This window comes from Amphiprion ocellaris, chromosome 15 (assembly GCF_022539595.1).
Source record: "Amphiprion ocellaris isolate individual 3 ecotype Okinawa chromosome 15, ASM2253959v1, whole genome shotgun sequence".
In the NCBI taxonomy this organism is placed as follows: Eukaryota; Metazoa; Chordata; class Actinopteri; family Pomacentridae; genus Amphiprion; species Amphiprion ocellaris.
Genome location: NC_072780.1, coordinates 16,419,720 through 16,440,740, shown reverse-complemented (window position 1 = coordinate 16,440,740; position 21,021 = coordinate 16,419,720). Strand labels below are relative to the sequence as shown.

Sequence of the window (21,021 nt, the reverse complement as noted above, 5' to 3'; positions counted from 1 at the left end):
TCTTACCCCAGCCTGCCTCGGCTCCATCATAGAGCCTAATGGGATGGGAGACGGCTGTTACTGGGGCTGATACAGAGTCTGGGATGATCAACACCACCTGCTGTGTACTACTCCTTCAAAAATTTGCATTTGGATTCAGGGGCTGCAGCTTGCATTTGAAATAATAAGCAGAAAAAGAAGGAGCCCCATTTAGACAGTGAGAAAACTCAGTGTGTGGACTGCAGTGTGAGTGTACTGCTGTATGTATGTACGTGTGTGAGCAGCATTTCAAGGGCCAGAGGTTGTGGTAGTGGCCCCCTGTGGTGTTTCAGATGCCAGCTGACAACAGGATGTGGTCTCTGTCTAATGTTTATGGAAATTGTGTTTTGTTGAAGAATTACAATGCTCTTTCTGTCAAGGATTTGAAATGTTTGCAGTGTTTTTTTTCCTCACATGAAGCAGTGGATCAATGAGTGGATTACGCACAAAGAAAAAGAAAGAGAATCCCTGCTACCCAAACTCCACAGCATTGTATTTACAAAAATATATTTCATTCTTAAATATTTCAGTTTAAAAATGGCGAGGATATTAACACTTATTTATGATTCCTGCAAGATTCAGCCTCCGTCCAGCCTGTCATCGATGGGGGATCCCCTTTTCCCCCACCCACCCTCCCTTTTCCCCCACCCACCCTCCCTTTTCCCCCACCCACTGGTGATGGCAGGGAAGTTGAGTTCCAGCATGCAACTACCTCTGCTTGATCAGGCACTGCTTCACAAGCCTCTGTTCCAGGATCCCTTTATTTTATTATTGACATTTCACCGCGCGCTTCATTTGTTGTTCAAGTAAACATATAGCAAATAATTCAAATATTTATTCTGTGCAGTTCATCATCCGCCCAGCTGAGGGGTGATGGAGGAGTGGGCGGATGGGGGGCGCAGTCATCATTTAAAGAAACCCCTGCTAGATAGAGCGCATGCGCATGGATTTGAAGAGAATACGCCATATTGAATTCCCGTAGGAATCAGATAGCATTTTTTCCAGCTAGCGGTGTAAAGGGGCCACTTTATCAATGGTCCTAATTCGGTTTAATGTTTAAATTCGTCTGTTTTGGTAACCCCGGACAGCGTAGCGACCCTTGAAAGGTCCAGGGAGCGGCGCAGATTCACGACGGGCTCGCTTGTGCTAGTTAGGTACTCGTAGGGGGGTGACCAGAGAAAGAAGTTGAATGGATCCGAGGGTAGCTTGGATTCAGCCCGAACAGAAAGGACCTGCGAACGCCTTATGGATGCACGTCTGGGAGACCTCTCAGGGAGTACGGACACTCTCCGCTCAGCAGCAGCTCCACAATCAAAACCACAACCAGTGTGTGAATTACACGGCGTTGGATGTTTTAAAAAATGTGGCGACCGCGGTGGCATCGAGCAAGAGCATTTGCAGCAGCAACGGTAACGTTACTGCCAGCCTGAGTAACGGCAGCAGCCATCACAGCATCATGAACGGCACTACACACAGTAGTAGTATCAACGGCACTGCGATTTCCTCGCTGGGGATAGCGCTGTCCAACGGGAACCTACATAACTCTTTCTCAACGGCAAACGTCGCTGAAGCAGGTGAGGGAAAAATCCTGCCCCAGAAGACGGGATCTGTCTCCTCGTCGTCTTCACAGGAATCCGGGACGGACAGTCCTCCTTCTGGCTGCTCACTTGAGAGGACTATGGGTGGAAATGTGACGGGCAACATGAATAAAAACGTCGGGGGTGCCAACCTTCTGTTCAACTTGAGCGACAGCATGGACAACAATGTCAACCTTTACCACCACCACCATCATCACCGTCACCTACAGGAGCACCCGGCTTTCAATTTACCGCAGATTTGCGTGAAGCGTTATCCGCTTCACCCCTCTGTACCTGTAAATCACACACACAATCACCATCCAGGCCGAAGGAAAAGTGACAACAAGGCGAGCACTTATGGGATGAATTACTTGCTTTCAAACTGCACTAATGGCAATTATGCGAGCACTTGGACGCCCTGGAAGACGAGGAAGTATAACCCCGGGGTCCTCGGGTGAGTGGCTGAACACAACACCTCCTCTGGGGGAACGCTAAACTTAAGTAACGTCTGTCTTTCAGTGCTGGAAGTCGGCTATTTTTGCGTAATTCTTACTGTTAAATTGTATGGTAAAATAGAATTGGATATATTTGTTTCCTCGCTCCATCACACACAGTATTGCAGAATATTACAGAGTTGGGCTGTTTGCTGGGCTTTTTTCTCCCCCTTTGCCGTTGGCTGGTTAGCTAAATCACTACCGTTAGATAACTGCGAAAAGGCGACCGGTACTGTGATTTGTCTTCCAAAGTTTAAACTACACCGCTTAAAAACACACACATTTCCAACAAACTGTAGAGAACTACAGTTACAAAACGCCTAATGTGAGTAGCTGTGTAATAATGTAACCACAACGTCGAAGTTTGTTGCGTGTGGGTCATTTATTTAGATGGTTTTGACCGGATTTGCTGCCTTTACATGTAGTCCGTTTGTTAGCCTGACAGCTAAACTTAGCTAACGGTTTTCTCTTTTAGGCTCGACTTAAAGCTAGGAAGCTAGCAATTTATTTTTTTCTAGACTTTTGTCACATGAAAGTAAAACTGAATTAGTAATTAACTCCAAATAGTAAAGCAAATAAATATAAAATACCACAACCGTTTAGCTTACAGGGTTGTTTGCTAGTAACTGAACTGTTTATACACCCGTGGGTAATCTTCCGAGTTAATTGCTTGATTATAAAAGTAACAGGTAATTTATAGCTAGAGTATGCTAATATGTTAGGTGTAAGTGAGAATATTGTATGTTTCAGTAGTTTTAGTGCAATATACTACACTTAATGAAAATAAAGTAGAACGTTTTCATTCAGTTGAGTTTGGTGTTTACTCCATTGTATGAAATACTGGATAATTGGCCTTTATTCTCAAGTTCTCCTGGGTGCACTCACAGTCAACTGTCTATTTCCCGGTTATTCTTTATGGAGATGTGACATAACATTTTGGGGTGGGTCTTAATGAGCTAAAGTTCAACTGACGAAACTGACTAGGCTGATCACATGTTAATTGGAGTATATTTTTTTAAGATTAATCTCACTTTTTTGCTGTTTGGTATGAATGCTCAGTCGGTGCTGTGCAAATGTGTGACACCTACACTGCTGGTGTAATAAGAACTGTGGAACTGAATATATTGGGATTTTTGTACTTTATTTTTTTTCCATAACTGTGATAATTTTGCACAGACCAAAGCCTTCTTACAAAACAAATGACCAAAGAAGTTCCAAATGTGTTGCAAGAACTTGTGATATTTGTAAAAGCTGCTTGCACCCATCTGGGAATTTTCTGTACAACGAATCAGTGTTTGTCATGAAAGCAGTTCCACATGCTCTATATTAAGTTTCCCAAATGCCTCTAAATCTTAGTGAACTGCAAATGTAAGTTGCTTACTATTGTTTTTTTCTCCATAATGAGTGAATTAATAGCATATTTCATTTTCTCATAGTATTATTAGTTGTACAGGGTTTCTTATGCAGGTTTTGGCTTGTGCACTGACTAGTCTTGCAGTGATTTGCCTTCAGGGTGCCCTTTGTAGTCCAAAATGGGAAGGTAGTTGCACTTAAAACTGAAGGTGCAATACAGATAACTGTGTTGTTACACTGGATCAATTTTGTGATAAGCAGAGATCAAGTATAGGTTGAAGTAAACTGTGAATATAACAATAACATATTAGACTGTTACAGTAGAGTGTGGCAGGCAATATTGTTAATTACTTTAGTTCTGGGCCGTAAAGCCGCTGAAGTGTGTTTGAAGTTGGAAGCTTAAAGAATGTTTGACCTTAAGCTAGTTTGTCTCGGATGGCTGTAGGAGCAGTTCATATTTTGACGTAGAGGTACCCAGCAATACCTGTGTCCTCTGTCAGCGCTGGACAATTGACATGGACACGCCCTGGTCCGACTGGTTTGCTGGCAGAGTTTTCACCAAAGAGTGGGCACATGGGCTGAGTGCATTTCCTCCAGGGCTCTGTTAATTGATTGTGACAGTCCCCCTGTTCTGTATTTCACACTGACATCATGGCATGCATTCCTACAAAAATGAATGGCCACAGGCATGAACAGACTTCCACTGTTCGAAGGCATTTGACTGGTCAGAAATCTTTACATTATCATGCCCCTCTGCGGTCATTCACGAAACTATATCAACAGTGAGCCTGGGACTCTTCAAGCTTAGTCTGGATGATGTGAGTCACAGTCTTATACTAAACTCTGTTTTACATAATCACAGGTTTGTGTTGTACCTTTGTCAACACATGAACCACATGTTTTTTTTTTTAATTTTTACTGCAGATCAAAATAATTCTAAGTTATTCTCCTCCTCACTATAGCCAAACAAGTTCTGGCTTATTGTTGGGCTAGTAGTTACATTAAGGGCTGCAATTACAGAGTGTTATACATATGACCAAATTAGGGTCAGAGAAATTATTCATTTGTGCTTCTTAGCAGAACGTGCATGTGTTTCCCCCCCTTTTTTTTCCCTACATTTATTTAGTACTGGACATCTTTAAGTCCAGTATATATTTGCCTTAGTGCTGATTAAATATTAATCTGACACATTGAACAGTTGTAGTCTGTAGATTTGACATACCATTTTAATCTCTGGCCCAAACTGTTACTTTTCTTAACTTAAATTAGTGCTTTGATAGTAGTGAAAGCTTATCTGGGATGACTTTTTTTTTTCTGAAAATGACTACCATTAGCAAGAGAGAAGACACCACTCTGTTGTAGATGCAGAAATGCACATGGTTGTAAGGTGATGCTGTTGAAAACAATCTATGGTAAAGTACAGGTTGCACAGAGTACAAAGACCAAACAATGACCGAGTTTAATTTTGACCTCATTGAAGATGACCTATATGACTGGACACAGACAGCATTTGTCATATTAAACATTACAAGTGATCATCACAGGTTAAATTGAAAATTTTAAACACTGCCAATAAGAAAAGAGCTGGGTGAGATTTACTGAGTTGTTACTACTGGAACTTTGTGAATTTTGCCAACCCAGGTGTCGGAACAGAGTCAGTGACCTGTGTGACCAAATCCTTTCCCACTTCACACTCTCATATGCATTGAAATGCTTCCAGTGTGGAAGCTAGCTATCATTAAGGGAGAGCAGCATTGCCAAACTAGCAGGGTGTGGTGGATAGTAAAGAATAATCGAATTCTGAGTAAAACATGCCTGGATCTGCCCGGACACAGCACTTCAGGATCTGCTTGGGAGATCTCTACATTAATAAGGCACTATGGATTAGTCATATGTGGTTGATACCTGATCCATTTAAGTACAGTGTCAGCAGCTCAATTTTTTGAAGTGCTTCTTAGTTTTGTTTTTGGGGGCATTGTAACTACTCAGACACTGATAAAATACACCAGATTTTGACTTGAACATACTGTTCAAATGGCTTGCCTGGCACTCACATGATGAGGGGTTTAAACAGCACAGTAAATGATAGATCTTTTCTTCCAAAGCATGTCAGTCCAGGTTTTATCCAGGTCTGCGTGTTGTTGAAGCATCAGTGTGGTGAGAGTAACCCTTGTTTGTCATCCTCCTTTCTGTCCAGACTCCACGAAGAGGTGATGGATTTCTATAACTTCATGTCTCCTCGGCCGGAGGAGGCAGCTATGAGGCAGGAAGTGGTGAACCGGATAGAGATGATCATCAAGGAGCTTTGGCCTACTGCAGATGTAAGACACACACACATACACATGTGCCTCTATTCATTTGGATTACCCCCCCTCAGGAAATTAATATCTTAGAGAGCGCAGTCTCTTAAATCACACAGTTCACTCTTGGAGGAGGAATTATTGGCATAGAGACAAACTGTGATGTCAGATTGCTCATGAATCACTGTTGAGATGTTTTGACGGCCCTTTTCTTTTAAAGGTGTAGAAAGGTTTGTACAAGATAATGCCAATTTATATTGGTATTAAGTTGTATATCCTCTTTTGCATTTTGCATTAGTTCACATGGATGAGTCCTAAGAACATTTGACTTTGCTTTCATTTTTATTGAGGGTGGTTTAAAAATTAAAGTGAGTTCATCTGAAGATTTTACTCCTATATACCTGCTTTAAGCATGTTTATTAAGTGTCATTTTAATAAGAGACAAGACTAGTTTGGCATTTTGGGAAATGATGATCAATATCACTGTCATGTCCATGGCGTTAAACTGAAAATACAGCTTGTAGCATTCAGCTGCTTATCTCACAATTTTAAAGACAGTGATCCAGTTCCTGGTACTGCATTGATAACACACCTCCACCTTGAAGAATAGTTCCCTAAATCTTGATGCAGAGATGCACTGACAAGATATTAAGCAGTTTTATGTTGACATGAACGGGGCATGTTAAAAGCAGTCAGCAATGGCAGTCATGACAGTATCTGTCACCCCTTTTTTTTTCTTTGCTAATGAGAAAAGCGATCCAACTTGTGACTCAAAAGCAGTGATTTAATCCAAAAATGAGATTTATGATCTGTTGCAATCCTAATTTATGGAGTTTTAACTGCTGGATAATTTCCTTGCCAAACTTAATTCCCTGACAACCTCACAGTGACAGCACAACTCTAGAAAGTTACTTTGCCCATCCAAGAATTAGTCACATGACATCCCACCTCCTCTAAAACTACAACTTGGTTTTATATCGCATGTAGGATTTTGATGAAATATCATGACTTTAAACCTGGATTTGGTCACAAAACTGCATGCTACAGATGAGCATTTCAAGGAGTATCCAAAAGTTACAAATCCAATGATTATTTCTGTTTTTGCAGATCCTTGTTCTGATATATGTTCATATTTTATCTTCTTTTTTTGACTGGCTCAAACTTGCTGGCAGGTTTTGGGGTTTAGAGGGTTAAGAATCACATTCATATTTAAGATGCACTTCTCTATGTTTGTGCCTAAGTTTCTTTTAAAGCTAACCAGCAAGTCACCATCCTGGAGCTGATGATAGTTTCTGTAGGAGTGATCAGGCTACAGATTAGAAATTTTAAAAGCAATTAACTCAAAAATTGTTATTAATCAGTGTGCTTTAAAAAATAATGTTCATTTATTTTTAGAAGCATGTGCACTTTATATGTGTAGAAATGGTGATGGGGAATCTTGCGGTCAGTTTAGAAAAGTGCACTGAGGTAGGGTTGATGTAATGCCCCTCTCATTACTTAATCATGTAAAAGACGCGCAGCAGTGATTTGTTGGCTGCCAGTCTTCCCCACTTCCACTGTGAGCCACATTGTCAGGTAAATGGATCAAGTCTCTGATTTGTACCAGCCTCCCTTTTCATTTCAACCCATTAATCCTGCCCTGTCCTTGTGCTATTGCCTTGTCGTATTTACCAGACGGAAAAGGAAAGAACTTCACTCTGCTTCCTCTGGAGAGCTTTCGCTTGTAGTTCCCAAGCACAGCATTTTTTTCTTAGCCATTGTATACTTAATCTGGTAGCATACTCAACTCGGCATTGTTTACTGTCTCTGAAGTGGAACCCGGAAATACCTCATTCCTAGTTTGCAAGCATGTGAACTGGATACACACACCATGACCTCAAATGAGCTGTTTTTTGATATAGGATCTATAATTGCTGCCAAGTCCTTTATGGTTAGAAAGTAATATGAGATATTACTTATCTATATTTTATTAATATCTAACAGTTCAACTACTGTGATTTTGGCCATTGTTTTTATATTTCTTCAACATTGTTTTCCAGGTCCAAATATTTGGCAGCTTCAGCACAGGCCTTTACCTTCCAACAAGGTAAGACCTAGGATTCATAAGTAAAGAAAACTAAAAGTATCAGTTTCATTCTTGGTTTTGCTGGGCAGTAATTTAATTTTCTTACCACTTTTTCCCCTCAGTGACATTGACCTAGTGGTGTTTGGGAAGTGGGAACGTCCCCCGCTGCAAGAGCTAGAACAAGCTCTTCGCAAACATAATGTTGCAGAACCTTTCTCCATTAAAGTGCTGGATAAGGCTACAGTAAGTAGAGGCAGCCAGGCCATGCTTCTCAACTCTTCTAGCTATGCATACGTACATATTTCATCCTGTATTCATACTGTGTCCTTACAATAACGCCAGACTGGTTTGCATCAACAGATCTCCATCAAATATAAGGGAGACTTTATTAAAATAGTGATTGACTATTCCATATACGGATGCAATGATTAATGATGTGTGTAATAGGATTGTTTGACAGTTCATTTTCAGTCCTCTTCAAGGTTTTATTCTTCACAGCAAGTGATGAAACATTACAACCAAGAGGAGAACTGGAATGAACCCAGACAAATCAACATTTGGCAGCACTTTTTTACATTTCTAGAAAAGTTCTCCAGGACTTCAAATGGTCACTTAGACTTCTAAAGATTTGACTCATCCACTTTATCATCAGCGGAAAGATGTGAACAGAAAAAAGAGGAAGTGCAATAACATATGAGGCTCAATTAGTGTCCTCCGTCTGTTGGCCTGATAGGAGCCACATTTTGCCCCTTTAGGTGAACTTTATGTCCACTTTTTACAGATAAATAGTTTGCTGTTTATGTGTGAATCCTGAAATGTATGCTGTGTCAGCTCCACTTCACCCAAAAATGAAAACCATCACCATTGTCCATATCTTTTCAGCTGAGATCAGTCTCATTCTGGCTTAACTTTGCTACATTGTGTCAAAGTTGAGACATTGTTCCACAGCTCAGTGTAATTTGTGCACCTACTGTGGTGAAAGTGTTTATAGCTGCAGTCCCACAGTGGTAGTTTTTGAAATGATAGCTCAGTAACCCACACATTCATCCTGTGGGGTGTGCACACAACCAGACGAACCACGGCAAGCTTCAGTGCCTTCTTGACTGACATGATAATAAGTAGTTAATGGCTCAGTTTTCATTTTTGAATAAGCTATTCCTTCTACAAGCTCGCCAATTGTGACAGATGCACCTCTTCTTTGATTTCAGCACACAGGGAGCATGTTCTTAGATACTGAGGTCTCTGTAATGTTTGCTAATACATTCACTTTCTTTCAGGTGCCAATCATCAAGCTGACAGACCAGGAGACTGAGGTGAAGGTGGACATCAGTTTTAATGTGGAGACCGGAGTCAAGGCGGCAAGCTTCATAAAAGACTACGTAAAGGTGACCAGCCCTTCTGCCTTGGACATTGTTGGTTACAGCTACATGTGTTATTTTGGTATGCTTTTAATTGCTGAATCTGAACAGGAAGCAAGAAATAACAGACAGATGTCCATTTAAGACAGACTAAGTGAAATCAGGCCACAGTGCACATTACATGGAGTGCATTCAGAAGGAGGAAGAGAGCAGAAAAAGGTCATGTAGACATATTTAAATTAAAAAAACCCACAAGAGGAGTCACATAATTACCATTTTACAGTGGGGTCTAAATACAGAACTTTGGAAATTCCCTCCGTGAATCAGGCAAGCCAACAGTTTAAAGCATTACACTTTACTTCACTCCAATCTTGTGCTGGCCCATCTCATTTCCAAAGTGAAGCTGGAACAGACCCCAGCAACCGTGCTCGGTATAATCTCCACTTAACTTGACTCGAGCCTGTGTGTTGCCGATGACTTTGTTGCCAAATCGTCTCAGCGGTGGTAAATTTCACCCCGTGGCTCTGACAGAATTCCTGCTGAAGGTGGATCTGTGCCCGCTTTAGTCACGGTTATAGTAGCAAATCCAGAAGACAAATTCCAGGTGCTGATGTTCCAGCAAGCTGTCAGATTCTGACATATACCCACTGTTGCTGTTTTATGTATGCATTCTGATTATCTTGGAATACATGTCAGAGCTTGAAATCCTGCTGTTGACAACCATACTCAGTGTCAACCAAGCGATAGTTGTGTTGTTAATGCGTGGGCGTGACAGACTCCAGTGCAGTCTTGTCATGGAGAGGTCACCCCAAAGTTAATTCTCATATGTCAGCCAAGCAGTTGCTCCATTGGCACAGATCTGCACACACATGCTGCCAGGGGGTCATGCCTCCCTTTTCAACTGGAAAATGAGCATATTTGTAATGCTAGAAAGTTTTGCCCAGTCGGCAGCTAGACAGAGTATTCATGTGGTAAATAGGGTGTTGTAACAGTCGTTTACTAGAAAAATAATGTTATTAAAACATTTGGTTTCAGCTATAATCATGACTTTAGCAACGCTTTTTGTTAGTGGTTTTCCGTGCAACATGAAAAATGTATAAAACTACTTGAAGCGATACTGAATCTACCACTGAGTCTGCAAGTAGTTGTCGTAGAGGTTGTGCTGAATGAATATCTACTGCAATATATATGTACATGGACATACATAATGTCTTATTAATGATTATAGCTGCTGAATCAAGACATGATTTACTCAATTTAATGGACCCAAATTTAAATAAGAGGACTATATGCTTTTGAATTGCTGCTCAGTAATGATTTAAGCCGAGTTGTTATTTAGCCAAAGATTCACACCTCTAATGATATTATAATTAATGACAAATTCGAGACATTTGTATGATTTCCTCTCTTCGCTGTTAATGTAGTCAAGTCGTATCTCTAACTCACTATACTGTATATCTCATGAGAAACTCTTAGTTGTCCTCTGGAACATATACGACTGGAGCCTGAGTCAGTCTTTCATCTAGTTTTCTTGTTAAGATTCTGTCCTGTACTCCATTCTTCGTACAGTTTGAATCAGCCATTCTCATTCCCCATCTATCTTCCCCGTCTGCTTTCAGAAGTATCCAGTGCTGCCTTACCTGATCTTTGTTCTGAAGCAGTTTCTACTGCAGAGAGATCTAAATGAGGTCTTCACCGGGGGCATCAGCTCATACAGCCTCATCCTCATGGTCATCAGTTTCCTACAGGTACAGTAACACAGCATCACAATGGTAGAGCCTGTCCTTTTGCAGTGGTGCTGCTTTTGATATACAGTATTTATGATATTAGCAGCGGCAGTAACAATATTCATAGAAGAATTACTTTTTATTTAAACAGCATTCATAAACATGTTTTGGCGTGATGTTGTAGACTGACATAAATTAAAATCTCAGCAGTAGCTCTTGTCTTGGGTACATACTAATCCTATCTCCCTGTCCTCTCTCTTCAGCTCCATCCTCGTATTGATGCCAGAAACCCCAGTGAGAACTTGGGGGTGCTGCTGATCGAGTTCTTTGAGTTATATGGCCGCCATTTCAACTACTTGAAAACAGGGATTCGCATCAAAAATGGAGGCGCATACATAGCCAAAGAGGAGATAATGAAGGCCATGACAAATGGATACAGGCCATCTATGCTCTGCATAGAGGACCCACTACTTCCAGGTGCGTTTTGCGGTGGATAAAAAAATACTCGTTTAACCCAAATAAAAGCTGGATCTGAGAACACATAACTGCCCTGAAGAGTATTTTTGACTATTGTGCCAATTAGTCAATTAATCTAAATAATAATTTTTTCTCCAAAATACTTAATTCACTATTCAATTTAGGTTAATTTTATTTCTGGATTTTGAGCTTTGTGAGTGAATTTAGCAGCAAAAGAATAAAAAGAGTTTGAAAACTCTGCCAACTGATGAACCAGCAACACACAAAGTTAGTTTTGCATCTTCCAGAAAAGCGCATCTGTGTTTTCTCTTCATTTGTTGGTGCATTCTATACTAGTGCTACACCTTCAAAACTCTACACAGTGTACAAACCACATTGTTGTTCTGTAATCATTTGAAGTGCTCTCATACTTTTCATGCCTTGAGTCTTTGGGAACTTCAACACCGAATCGAGTCGAGCCGCCTTTGCACCGACTAATAACTTGCATCATAATGCAGTAGTTACGTAGTAATACTGAAGAAAGACATTTGTTGCGATGAGCTAAAGCATTTTAGAAAAGAATTAAAAATGTTGATGGAGATGCATTTTCAGCACCATCACTGATAAAGATGTTTCTAGTAAACTGCCTATTTCAGCCAAAGAATTATGATTCAAATGAAAAGGATTCAGCAAAGTTCTACAACCTCACTTTTAAAGCAGTTAAAATAGAAATACTATTATAAATGTTTGACTTTTTAAATTAAATAACAGTTTACTGAAGCTATGTACATGAAATGGGCTTATTTTGGCAGCATCTGGTGGTGATGTCAAGAATGACATGTTGGCAGGCAAATGAAAATGTTTCAACCACACAGTGCACCAGTTTTCACCTAGTGGGATTCATTGTTGTCACCAAACAGGCCATCAGAATATTTTAAAGATGTTGTGACCACATAATAAAATGTCATGCACTGCAGTGATTTTAAGGTCTACAATTTAGTTTGACAATGTTATTTTTTTAATGACAAATTCTATGGTTTGCTGTAAAATAAGTTTAGTTGTGATGAGACTATACTTTGCACATTTTGCATACAATAGTAGCGAGTTTCAGTTTTAGAAAATGTCTAAACTGTGCTTGATTTTCGCACATAACTAATTATGATGTTTCTTTTCATGTAGGTAATGATGTGGGGAGGGGTTCCTATGGTGCCATGCACGTCAAGCAGGTGTTTGACTATGCCTACACTGTTCTGAGTCATGCTGTGTCTCCACTTGCACGGTCTTATCCCAACAAAGACTGTGAAAGGTGAGAAGCAAGTCCATTGAAAAGTGCTATAGATACCTTGGATACAAGTTTTGCTCCTTCTAAAACACTTCTCTCGTCTCTGCAGCACGTTGGGAAGGATAATCAGGTTGACCCAGGAAGTGATCGACTACAGGGAATGGATTATTAAGAAGTGGGGGGGCCGAGACTTGGCGCGAATTGACAACAGAGGTACAAATCATCAGATTTTAATATAAAGTTGTGCTGTTGACCTAAATGTCTCAAGACATAGAGACGATGTAGGAGTAGTTTGTTGGTAATTTTAGAAGTAGGAAATGCCTAATGAAAATGATGTTATCTGCTGAGTAAAGCTTGGAGAGTGAGTGAATTACTGACTTTTTTGAGTTTAGCTGTGCATCCTATCTGTCCTTACCATTTATTGTTTTTCTTTAGTGTCACCTCCCAAAGAGCCAGTGCCGGAGCAAGAGTCCTGTGTGCTGGGTGGTGGTGTCGGGTCTGAAGAACAGCAAAGGGACTCTGTGTCACCCCATAGTGCAGACTCTCCCATGTCCATCTCCAGCCCTCAGCAGCACTCGTCAGCCTCATCAGTCTCCTCACTGTCTGGATCTGACAACGTAAGAAAACGCATACAAACGTATATGCATAGGAAAAGCAAAAAAACCCAAAACAAAACACTCACTGTAAATTTCTGATGTGTCGCTGCTAGTTTAATGCTTAACTCTTGACCGATTTGCGTTGTGTCCACATTCACATCACTTCATAGTGGTTGAATTACCCTGGGACACATATCAAATGAAATTGTACAACTTGATCTCCGCAGTGAGGCCAGTTGCTTGTCTGTGTGACTTGGCAAGGAAAATAATTTGGAATTTTAAAAAATTTAATCATAGTTTCAATCCACATACAGCTCTGCACCCATTTGTTTTATTTGAATTACTCCTAAACATGTCATTGCATAGACATTGAACACATATCACAAGAAAAAGCAGAACCAGAGCTTTGTACTTATGGTCACGTAGTTGTACATACCATAGTAATCTCATTCTGATCAAACTCTTGCAAAGCACCCTAATATCTTTACTCAAGTCTTGGCAATGTGTGAATTATTTACAAGTTTTCTCTAGGTACCACATATCAAAATCAATTCCAGTGATACTAGTTGTTTTTCTGTGCCACAGACTGTTGTTGAGTAATCCGATTTTGAAGCCACAGCACATTTCTGCGTCGTCTCTAACATAGGGCTGACATAATGTCCTGCTTTATAATAGATTTGCTTTCCATTGTATTGTTTCAGAACTGGTGGTCAAAAGAGGTCACCTGTGTGCAAGTAGGTAGAGGCAATCCTAGATTCTAAGGGGCTCTTGTTGGGGGGTGAAAGGGAAGCAAACATTCACCTAGTTTGCCTCCCCTGATGATGTACCTCAGCAAGTTACTGTATGTGCACACTTCAGTGAAAAACAGAATGTGCACAATAATGTCATGCATATATAAACAGCACTCTATGTCACTCTTTTTTTCACACTTTTTTTGCAACCTTACAAGATGCAGACTTTGAAAACTCCAGTTCAGGAGTATACATGTGGACATATCAAATGTCAGGTGTAGGAAATGATAATGTTGAGTTTACATATATCTATTGTTGTTTTATGTAATGAGCATGCACCTGAAACAATAACCATGTCATATATGTATATATACCATTGTCTCTACATTTAGTTAATACTGACAGTTAAACAACAGGCAATTTACAACTTAACTATGCATTGCTGCACCACTTCACCTACATAAAAAAGCCTCTGTTTGCTACAGCATCTGCTGTTTAAAGTTGACAGAAATGGTGAAATCTTCTCTGATATTTAATGATTTTGTGTATCTTTTATTTAAACTGGCCTGGTATGCTTGTTTGCATTTGTAGTTGTTTTTGCATTCTTGTGTGTACAGAAATGTTTTTTAAAACATTAATTGTGTGGACATGTTTTATTTTTTCATTCTGAGGGAAAAGATATCAGTCTAGAAAAATATCTGGATTGTGTACCCCAGACCTTATTTTTATTATCACATTGTTTTTTTTTCAAATTGTTAGGTCATAAAGGGATCCCAATTGCATGATCCAGATCTCCCCCTACAGTTATGAACAGTTCTAAAATTTCAGTCTTAATCTCAGTTTGATAATACAAAAAAGTTTTTTCCTTGATATGAGGGCTAATATAGAAACATATACAAGCATATCAAATGTTACAGCTACAGTGACCTCAGCTGGTGAGCCTTTATTGCACACCTGAGACTTCTTTGGCTCACCCCACATTTTCTGTATCTCCACATGATAGCCAACATTATCCAGTACAAAACAACTGTGACCTCTATGAGTTTTGCATGGTAAATGATGCATTGCAGCTACAGTTTCTTGCGATTATGCAGTTGACAGCCAACACAATAACGTTACATGTTGCCATGATATGATGCACAGCCTTTTTCTCTCTCTAACCCACCTGATGGAAATACATCCTATTTGGATCTAATTTTATTTGAGTATTTAGATGTTAGCAGATAGCAGCTACATTGACATTCTCAACCTAGTTCACAATCTCCTCCTCTGTGATCTGCCAGGACTCTGATTCAGCGTTGCCGTGTCCTCTCCCTCCGCCAACCCTGCCAGCATATCCATCCTTCCCAGCTCTCGGCCTAGCTTTACCACCAGGCCTCAACATGGGCACCGGCAAGCCCGGCATGGGAGGACACCATCTGCTCATGCCTCCAGGTTCACAGGTAGGCACAAAGCAGAGGCTACAGACAAGAGTGACTGTATTTGCTTAGATTATGTATGTAAAATAGGAACAGTGAAATCATGTACTGCTTAACATTTGGATTAACATTAAGATAACTATATATACATTTCTGAGGCTGATTTATAGCCAGTAATTCACAGCACTTGATATAAACTCCTAATTATTTGTTGTCCCCTCCATCCCCCAGGCTCGCGTCTCACTGCCCGGTGGTCTAGCAATGCACTCCATACCTGGCAGACAGGTGTGTATAGACACCGGGCTCCCCCCCTTCTTCCACATGCCCCCCCCAGCTCATGCTCATGCCCCTGCCCCTTCCAGCCCCCAGCCTCCGCCCAGCCCCCACTCCAGCCACACACACAAGGTAGGCGCCGGATGCCACACACACACTCAAATGCACTATCAAGACAACCTTGTCTCACACACGGGTTCACACTCTTTCCATCTCATATTTTCTGTCTCTCTTCAGAGTCCTTCTCTGTCAAGTGTCTCATTGCTTTATCTCACTTTATCTGTCTTCCTCTCTGTTGCTTTCTTGAGACCATAAAAACACCAAATTGCCATTTATAATCCATAGATTCTCAGTAAACAACTGCCTACCGCTGCTCTGCGGTACCAACATCTGACATTAAATGTTATTAGGGAAAATGACTTGGAACTGTCAGAGAAACATGGATTTGTTATTCAGTTCTTGCTGCCTATTGGCTTGCTACAGGTTAAGGGGACAGATTTAACAAACTAGGTACAACCTCTTAATAAGCTTTTTTTTTTTTACCTGTCTATAGAGAAAGCCAGCTATTTCCCTTTTTCCAATCTTTATGCTAAGCTAAGGTAGTTATCTCCTAGCTTATATTAAGTGTACTAGAGGTCAACCAATATGTTTTTTAAAAGCTAATATTGATATCAGTCATTAATAGTCAAAGAGAACAGTAACCGATATTTGGAAAATATATGCATAACATACATGATGTTAAAATTTTGAATAACACAAGCTTAATTGAAATGTCTTTGTTGATATATATTTTACATATGTTTAATTGAAAGATAACTTTTCTTAATTCATCTTTCGTTGTTGATAGTCTATTTATTGTGATGTATAACCAATCAGGGAGTTGTATGAGTAGGATATTAATTTAGACCACAGAGATAAGAGAGAGGCAGCTGCATCAGCCTCGAAATACTAATATCTTTTTTCTGTCTAGAATCTGTTAAAAATCATGATACTAAAAAACTGAAAAATGCAGAATATTAGATCCAATTCTTTGTTTGTTTTGTTAATAGCGCTAGAGTCTGAACACAGTAATTCACAGAAGACTGAGGTGTTCATTAGTGTAGATGTCAGTCTGCAAGGATCATAACCCTTTACCACAAAAGCATCAAGTCAGCAAAAATAATACCATTGTTGTATCATGAATAACTGTTTTTTTTCTCTTGTCTCCATCCCTCCTCAGAATGGAGCCAAGTTCAACGTGAAGGGCTTCCACAACCCGCCGCTGGTCAACAATGCTGTTCTGGCTAACCGCGGACACACACACGCTCACACGCACACACAGTATCACCGCAACACTTGGCGACGCAGGAAGAGGGACAGCCTGCCGGTTAGCCTCAGCAGATAGAAACCACTCCGCTTGTCCTAACTTTTCCTCCTTCTCCCCTCTGGCTGCAAACCCTGGCTCTTCGTTGGTCTTGAAGGAGGATGGACAGGCAAACAGAGAACTAGAGACCAGCAGTTTTCACTCTGGGGCTGCCTCATCACGGAGCAGTTCTCAGTTCTGCATCTTCCTCCTACTATCTGTATCTTTCCATTTCTGCATGACTTTTATTCACAGTTTTTTTTTTCCTTTGTTTCAGTATTATGTTACACTCAGTATTGTGTTTTCCTCATCCGTGTTTCAGTTCTTTTACGGTTTTTGTTTATTTTTGTTGGACTTGGTGGCGATGGCATTGCCAAGTTCACTTGACCTCGTCTTGACCCTTGCAGCCAAGCTACCTGTGGGTCAGCATTACTCTTTTTCTTTTTCTTATTCTTTTTTTTACAGTTACTTAAGAACAAACAGTTTTCATGTTGTGCAATAATGTTATTTTTCTTTTTGAAATGACAGTAAAAGCTTATTTAATTTGTGTGTGTATATGTAAAGGCATTTTATACTGTTATTTTATTTTTGTAGAGTTTTAAATTTTGTTTACGAAACCTTTCCCGTGGCAGCATCTCTAGAGTGTGTATGTGGGCATCACTTTTGTGGTTCTGTGTGAGTGTGTGCAGGAGTGTGCGCTCGAGTGTGTGTCTGTCATCAGGTCGAGTTGGACCCCAGTTCAAAGGCGCCCCTCCCCCCCGTCTCCCCTTTTAAATGTGGTGTTCAGTTTGATTCAGAGAAGTGGTAGCAGAAAGGGATTAGGAGTGCTTGTCTGGTTATTCCTTCTATTTTTCTTCTGGTGTCTTGTGGAAGTGGGTGAGGTAAACAATAAATTCCCCATGGAAGTTTTGTTCCTCATTCCAGTTAGTCTAAGACATGCTGGAGGGAAGTGGAGGGATGAAAATTGCACCCTGGGATATTCTGAGAAATGAGGGCAGAGGATGTACTCCTGGTTTTGACCTGAAAGAGCAGTACTCTAGCAGTGCCACCTGGAGATTGTGTGTATGTGTATATCTCTCTATGTGTGCATCCCTTACGGGAATGTGTTGTTGCCATATTTTGTCAGTCAGGGGAAGGCTGGCAGTGGCCTGCTACTTTCATCTTGGCCAGCTTCCAATCCACTGGAGGTAATTTTAAAAGAAAAGCTTCCAGAGAGCGCAGGACTTTGGCCTGAGTGAACTTGTTCTGCTCAACATATATGCTCGTGTTTCATTTTTGTGCTTGTCTCTTTTTAATACTTGTTGTAGGAGTGTTGGGGGCCAAGAAGGCGATGGCTTATCTGACTTAAAGTTAAAGATCAAGATTAGGGTAAGAGGTCAGAAACCCACTGATTCCAGGTCAGAGAACTCCTCGTATGCTAACTTTGTCTAGATGAGGGACATGGTTGTGGAAGTCTGATCCCAGAACTGAGGTCAGCTCTTGACCACAACTGTAAATCAGTGCAGAACGAGACGCTCAGTGATAAGGTTTTCTCCTTTTGTGGTCCTGGACAAAGGAGAAGGAGGGAGGGTTGGGGGTCTTCCTGAACTAAGGACCCTAGTGAAAGGGAACTATATTTTGATTCCATTCAGGAATCTTGTGTATATTTGATTGCCAGGTACTTCCGCTAATTGTTTGCAATGCCTTTCTTTGTGTTTACTTGGAGTGTGTGTACAACGTTTTTCGCGAGCACACAGTCACACAAATGCACACACACTCACGGACAGGACTGTCGAAGGCTGTGACTCGCCCAGAACACTACACACACTGGTGTTATTACTATGCAAGTGGATCATTCTAATTATCGTGTCAACTCCTGTATTTTCCGTTTAGGGTTCTTTTGCATTTTAAACACTGCTTGTTGGACTAGAGTAATGTTACTGACTGTCAGACTCTCAAGCCAACTTGTGAACTACAGCCCCATCCCCTGACCCCATTGTATTTGTATGAAGGCCCTGATATGTTTCAAAGTCTAGTTTTCTACATCTACCAGTCAAATGTAAGGAATAGGGGATGTTAATGTCAGTGGTTGGGTCTGTGTAGTGTGTGACATAGTGAAACGTGTGTGAGAAAGTATTGAGACTCATGACTTGCCACCACAGGTTTTTAATCAGACGTCCCACCATTCATGAACAAGTGCACCCAGAGAGCGACTTGCACTCTGCAGGAGCACTTCACAGGGGGGCAAAGTGTCCACCAACAATTCTTGACTTTTTACTGAGACTTGTTCAGTACTGTTACTCTAATTGTTTTGTTTCTTTTTCTTTAAACCATGGCAACTCTGATCTGTCAGTCAAAACAAAGGCAAAATGGATTTTGAGCTAATCAACACCTCCAGCCTAAAAATTCCCTTTGCATTTTATGATTTCCACCCAAACAATTACTGACACTCTGGATGAGTGTTTTCCAAATAATTATTTTCCATCCATATGGAGGTGAACAAGTTGGCACATTTACATGCAGTTGTAGCCCAATAGCAATCAGATAACCAGGTGGATGTAGTTTGCAAGCCTGTGTAACCCTTTCAAACTACAACCCTGACAGCCTGCTTTAAGACATTAGAACCAGCATTGATGAAAAACTGATGATGAAATTGGTGATAGAAGGTTGTTGACTGGGTTAGAGTTGCCTACGTCTTTACAGAAAAGACTGCAATGACATGCAGTATCCTTGGAAGTCTGTATGGATTAAAATCTCTGTGCATCTCAGCGGTCCAGTGCAGTCAGTACTCCATGTTCACTCTTCCTCATTACTTTCTGTCACCTGATGATGGTGGAAACAGCTGAATGAAAGTCCTGGTAGTGCTCTGCCATGCTGTCCTCATTTCTTCAGAGTGATGTTAAAGGAAGCGGGAAAAGACAACAAGGAGAGCGACTTGGACCGCTGAGATTTTGGTGCACACATTTACATGTAGATGCAATGTAATAATACCCCCATTGCAATACAATGAGGGATTTTAAACTAGCGGCTGCTGTTCAGAGAAAGACGGCAGCCTTTCGGTGTCCTGGCTGATTCATGTGAGCAGTGGCCCTCAAGATGGACACCTAGCTACCCGTGGCCAGAGGGAACCACTGCCCAGCTTGTTTTTTTTTTGTTTGTTTGTTTGTTTTTTTGACATTTTTATGTAAATATATTTTTTTCTATTTTATTTTTTAATAAACATTTTAAAACTGCCAGTCAGGTGTGTGTTTTTTCAGTAAATTAATGATAATATGCATACTTAAAGTTGCACTAATTAATTTCTGACCGCTACCAAATTGCTATGGTGAAAATGTTATTGAACTGTTATGCAAGTACACTTTCACAAAACATTAAAATTCATTTGGAGTCACACTTACGGGCACCTGTCAAAGTCCAATAATCAGTGTTCTTCACTGACCCCTCAGGGGAAAATGTCAGCTAACTGCTAACATTGTTGTTTGGGTTGGGGGAAGAAGGATGTTGTGGCGTTATCAGAGCCATTTTTTAAAAAATGGATCCTTCCTGTGACTCAGAGCATCACTGATAAGAGTGGTGTAAGTGGATCAAAACAATAAAGGGTGGTCCATTAACCATAACAATGAGTCGGACAAGATGCTTAATCCTTTTGTAGAACTGAGAGAACCTGTAGTTGGATGATATTTCTCAGCGCATTGGTAACTATGACTGACCCTCTATGTATTATGTGTAGTCATTTGACCCTGTGTTGATGTAAACGTATCGACTGGTGCAGCTTTAAGTTGCCATACACAGATTATTGAAACTAACTTGATTGTGTTAAATTATTTCTGAACACCCAAGGTCTCTGTCTTCACCAGTCAACATGTGATTCTGCTCATCAACACTGGATGGTGCACATGTACCTCTGATGGTGGGTGCTGGATTAGGAAGAACCTCTCATCACAAAGCTGCTCTACATTGCTCAGCTCCCTGATGTCTTCAGTACGCTTAAACCCTGAAACCAAATATAGAGGCGTTAACTCCATGTTTTCAGACTTTGTCCACAAGCTTCA

General features: G+C 40.6%; 1 protein-coding gene across 2 annotated transcripts; it reads left to right on the top strand.

Annotated features, from left to right (window-relative positions):
* The first annotated feature begins 980 nt into the window (after positions 1–980).
* tent4a (terminal nucleotidyltransferase 4A) lies at positions 981–20,205 on the top strand. 2 transcript variants are annotated; one of them, XM_055018136.1, is made up of 13 exons: positions 981–2,049; positions 5,640–5,763; positions 7,782–7,828; positions 7,930–8,050; positions 9,085–9,192; positions 10,785–10,913; positions 11,156–11,369; positions 12,528–12,654; positions 12,740–12,843; positions 13,066–13,247; positions 15,241–15,399; positions 15,607–15,660; positions 16,868–20,205. In XM_055018136.1, exons 1-13 carry the CDS (start codon positions 1,208–1,210, stop codon positions 17,030–17,032), a joined length of 2,376 nt encoding a protein of 791 aa, XP_054874111.1. In that variant the 5' UTR covers positions 981–1,207; the 3' UTR covers positions 17,033–20,205. The 2 variants fall into 2 exon arrangements, with proteins under 2 accessions (XP_054874111.1, XP_023128012.2); XM_023272244.3 differs by having other exon boundaries at positions 15,607–15,780.
* Positions 20,206–21,021: the final 816 nt, after the last annotated feature.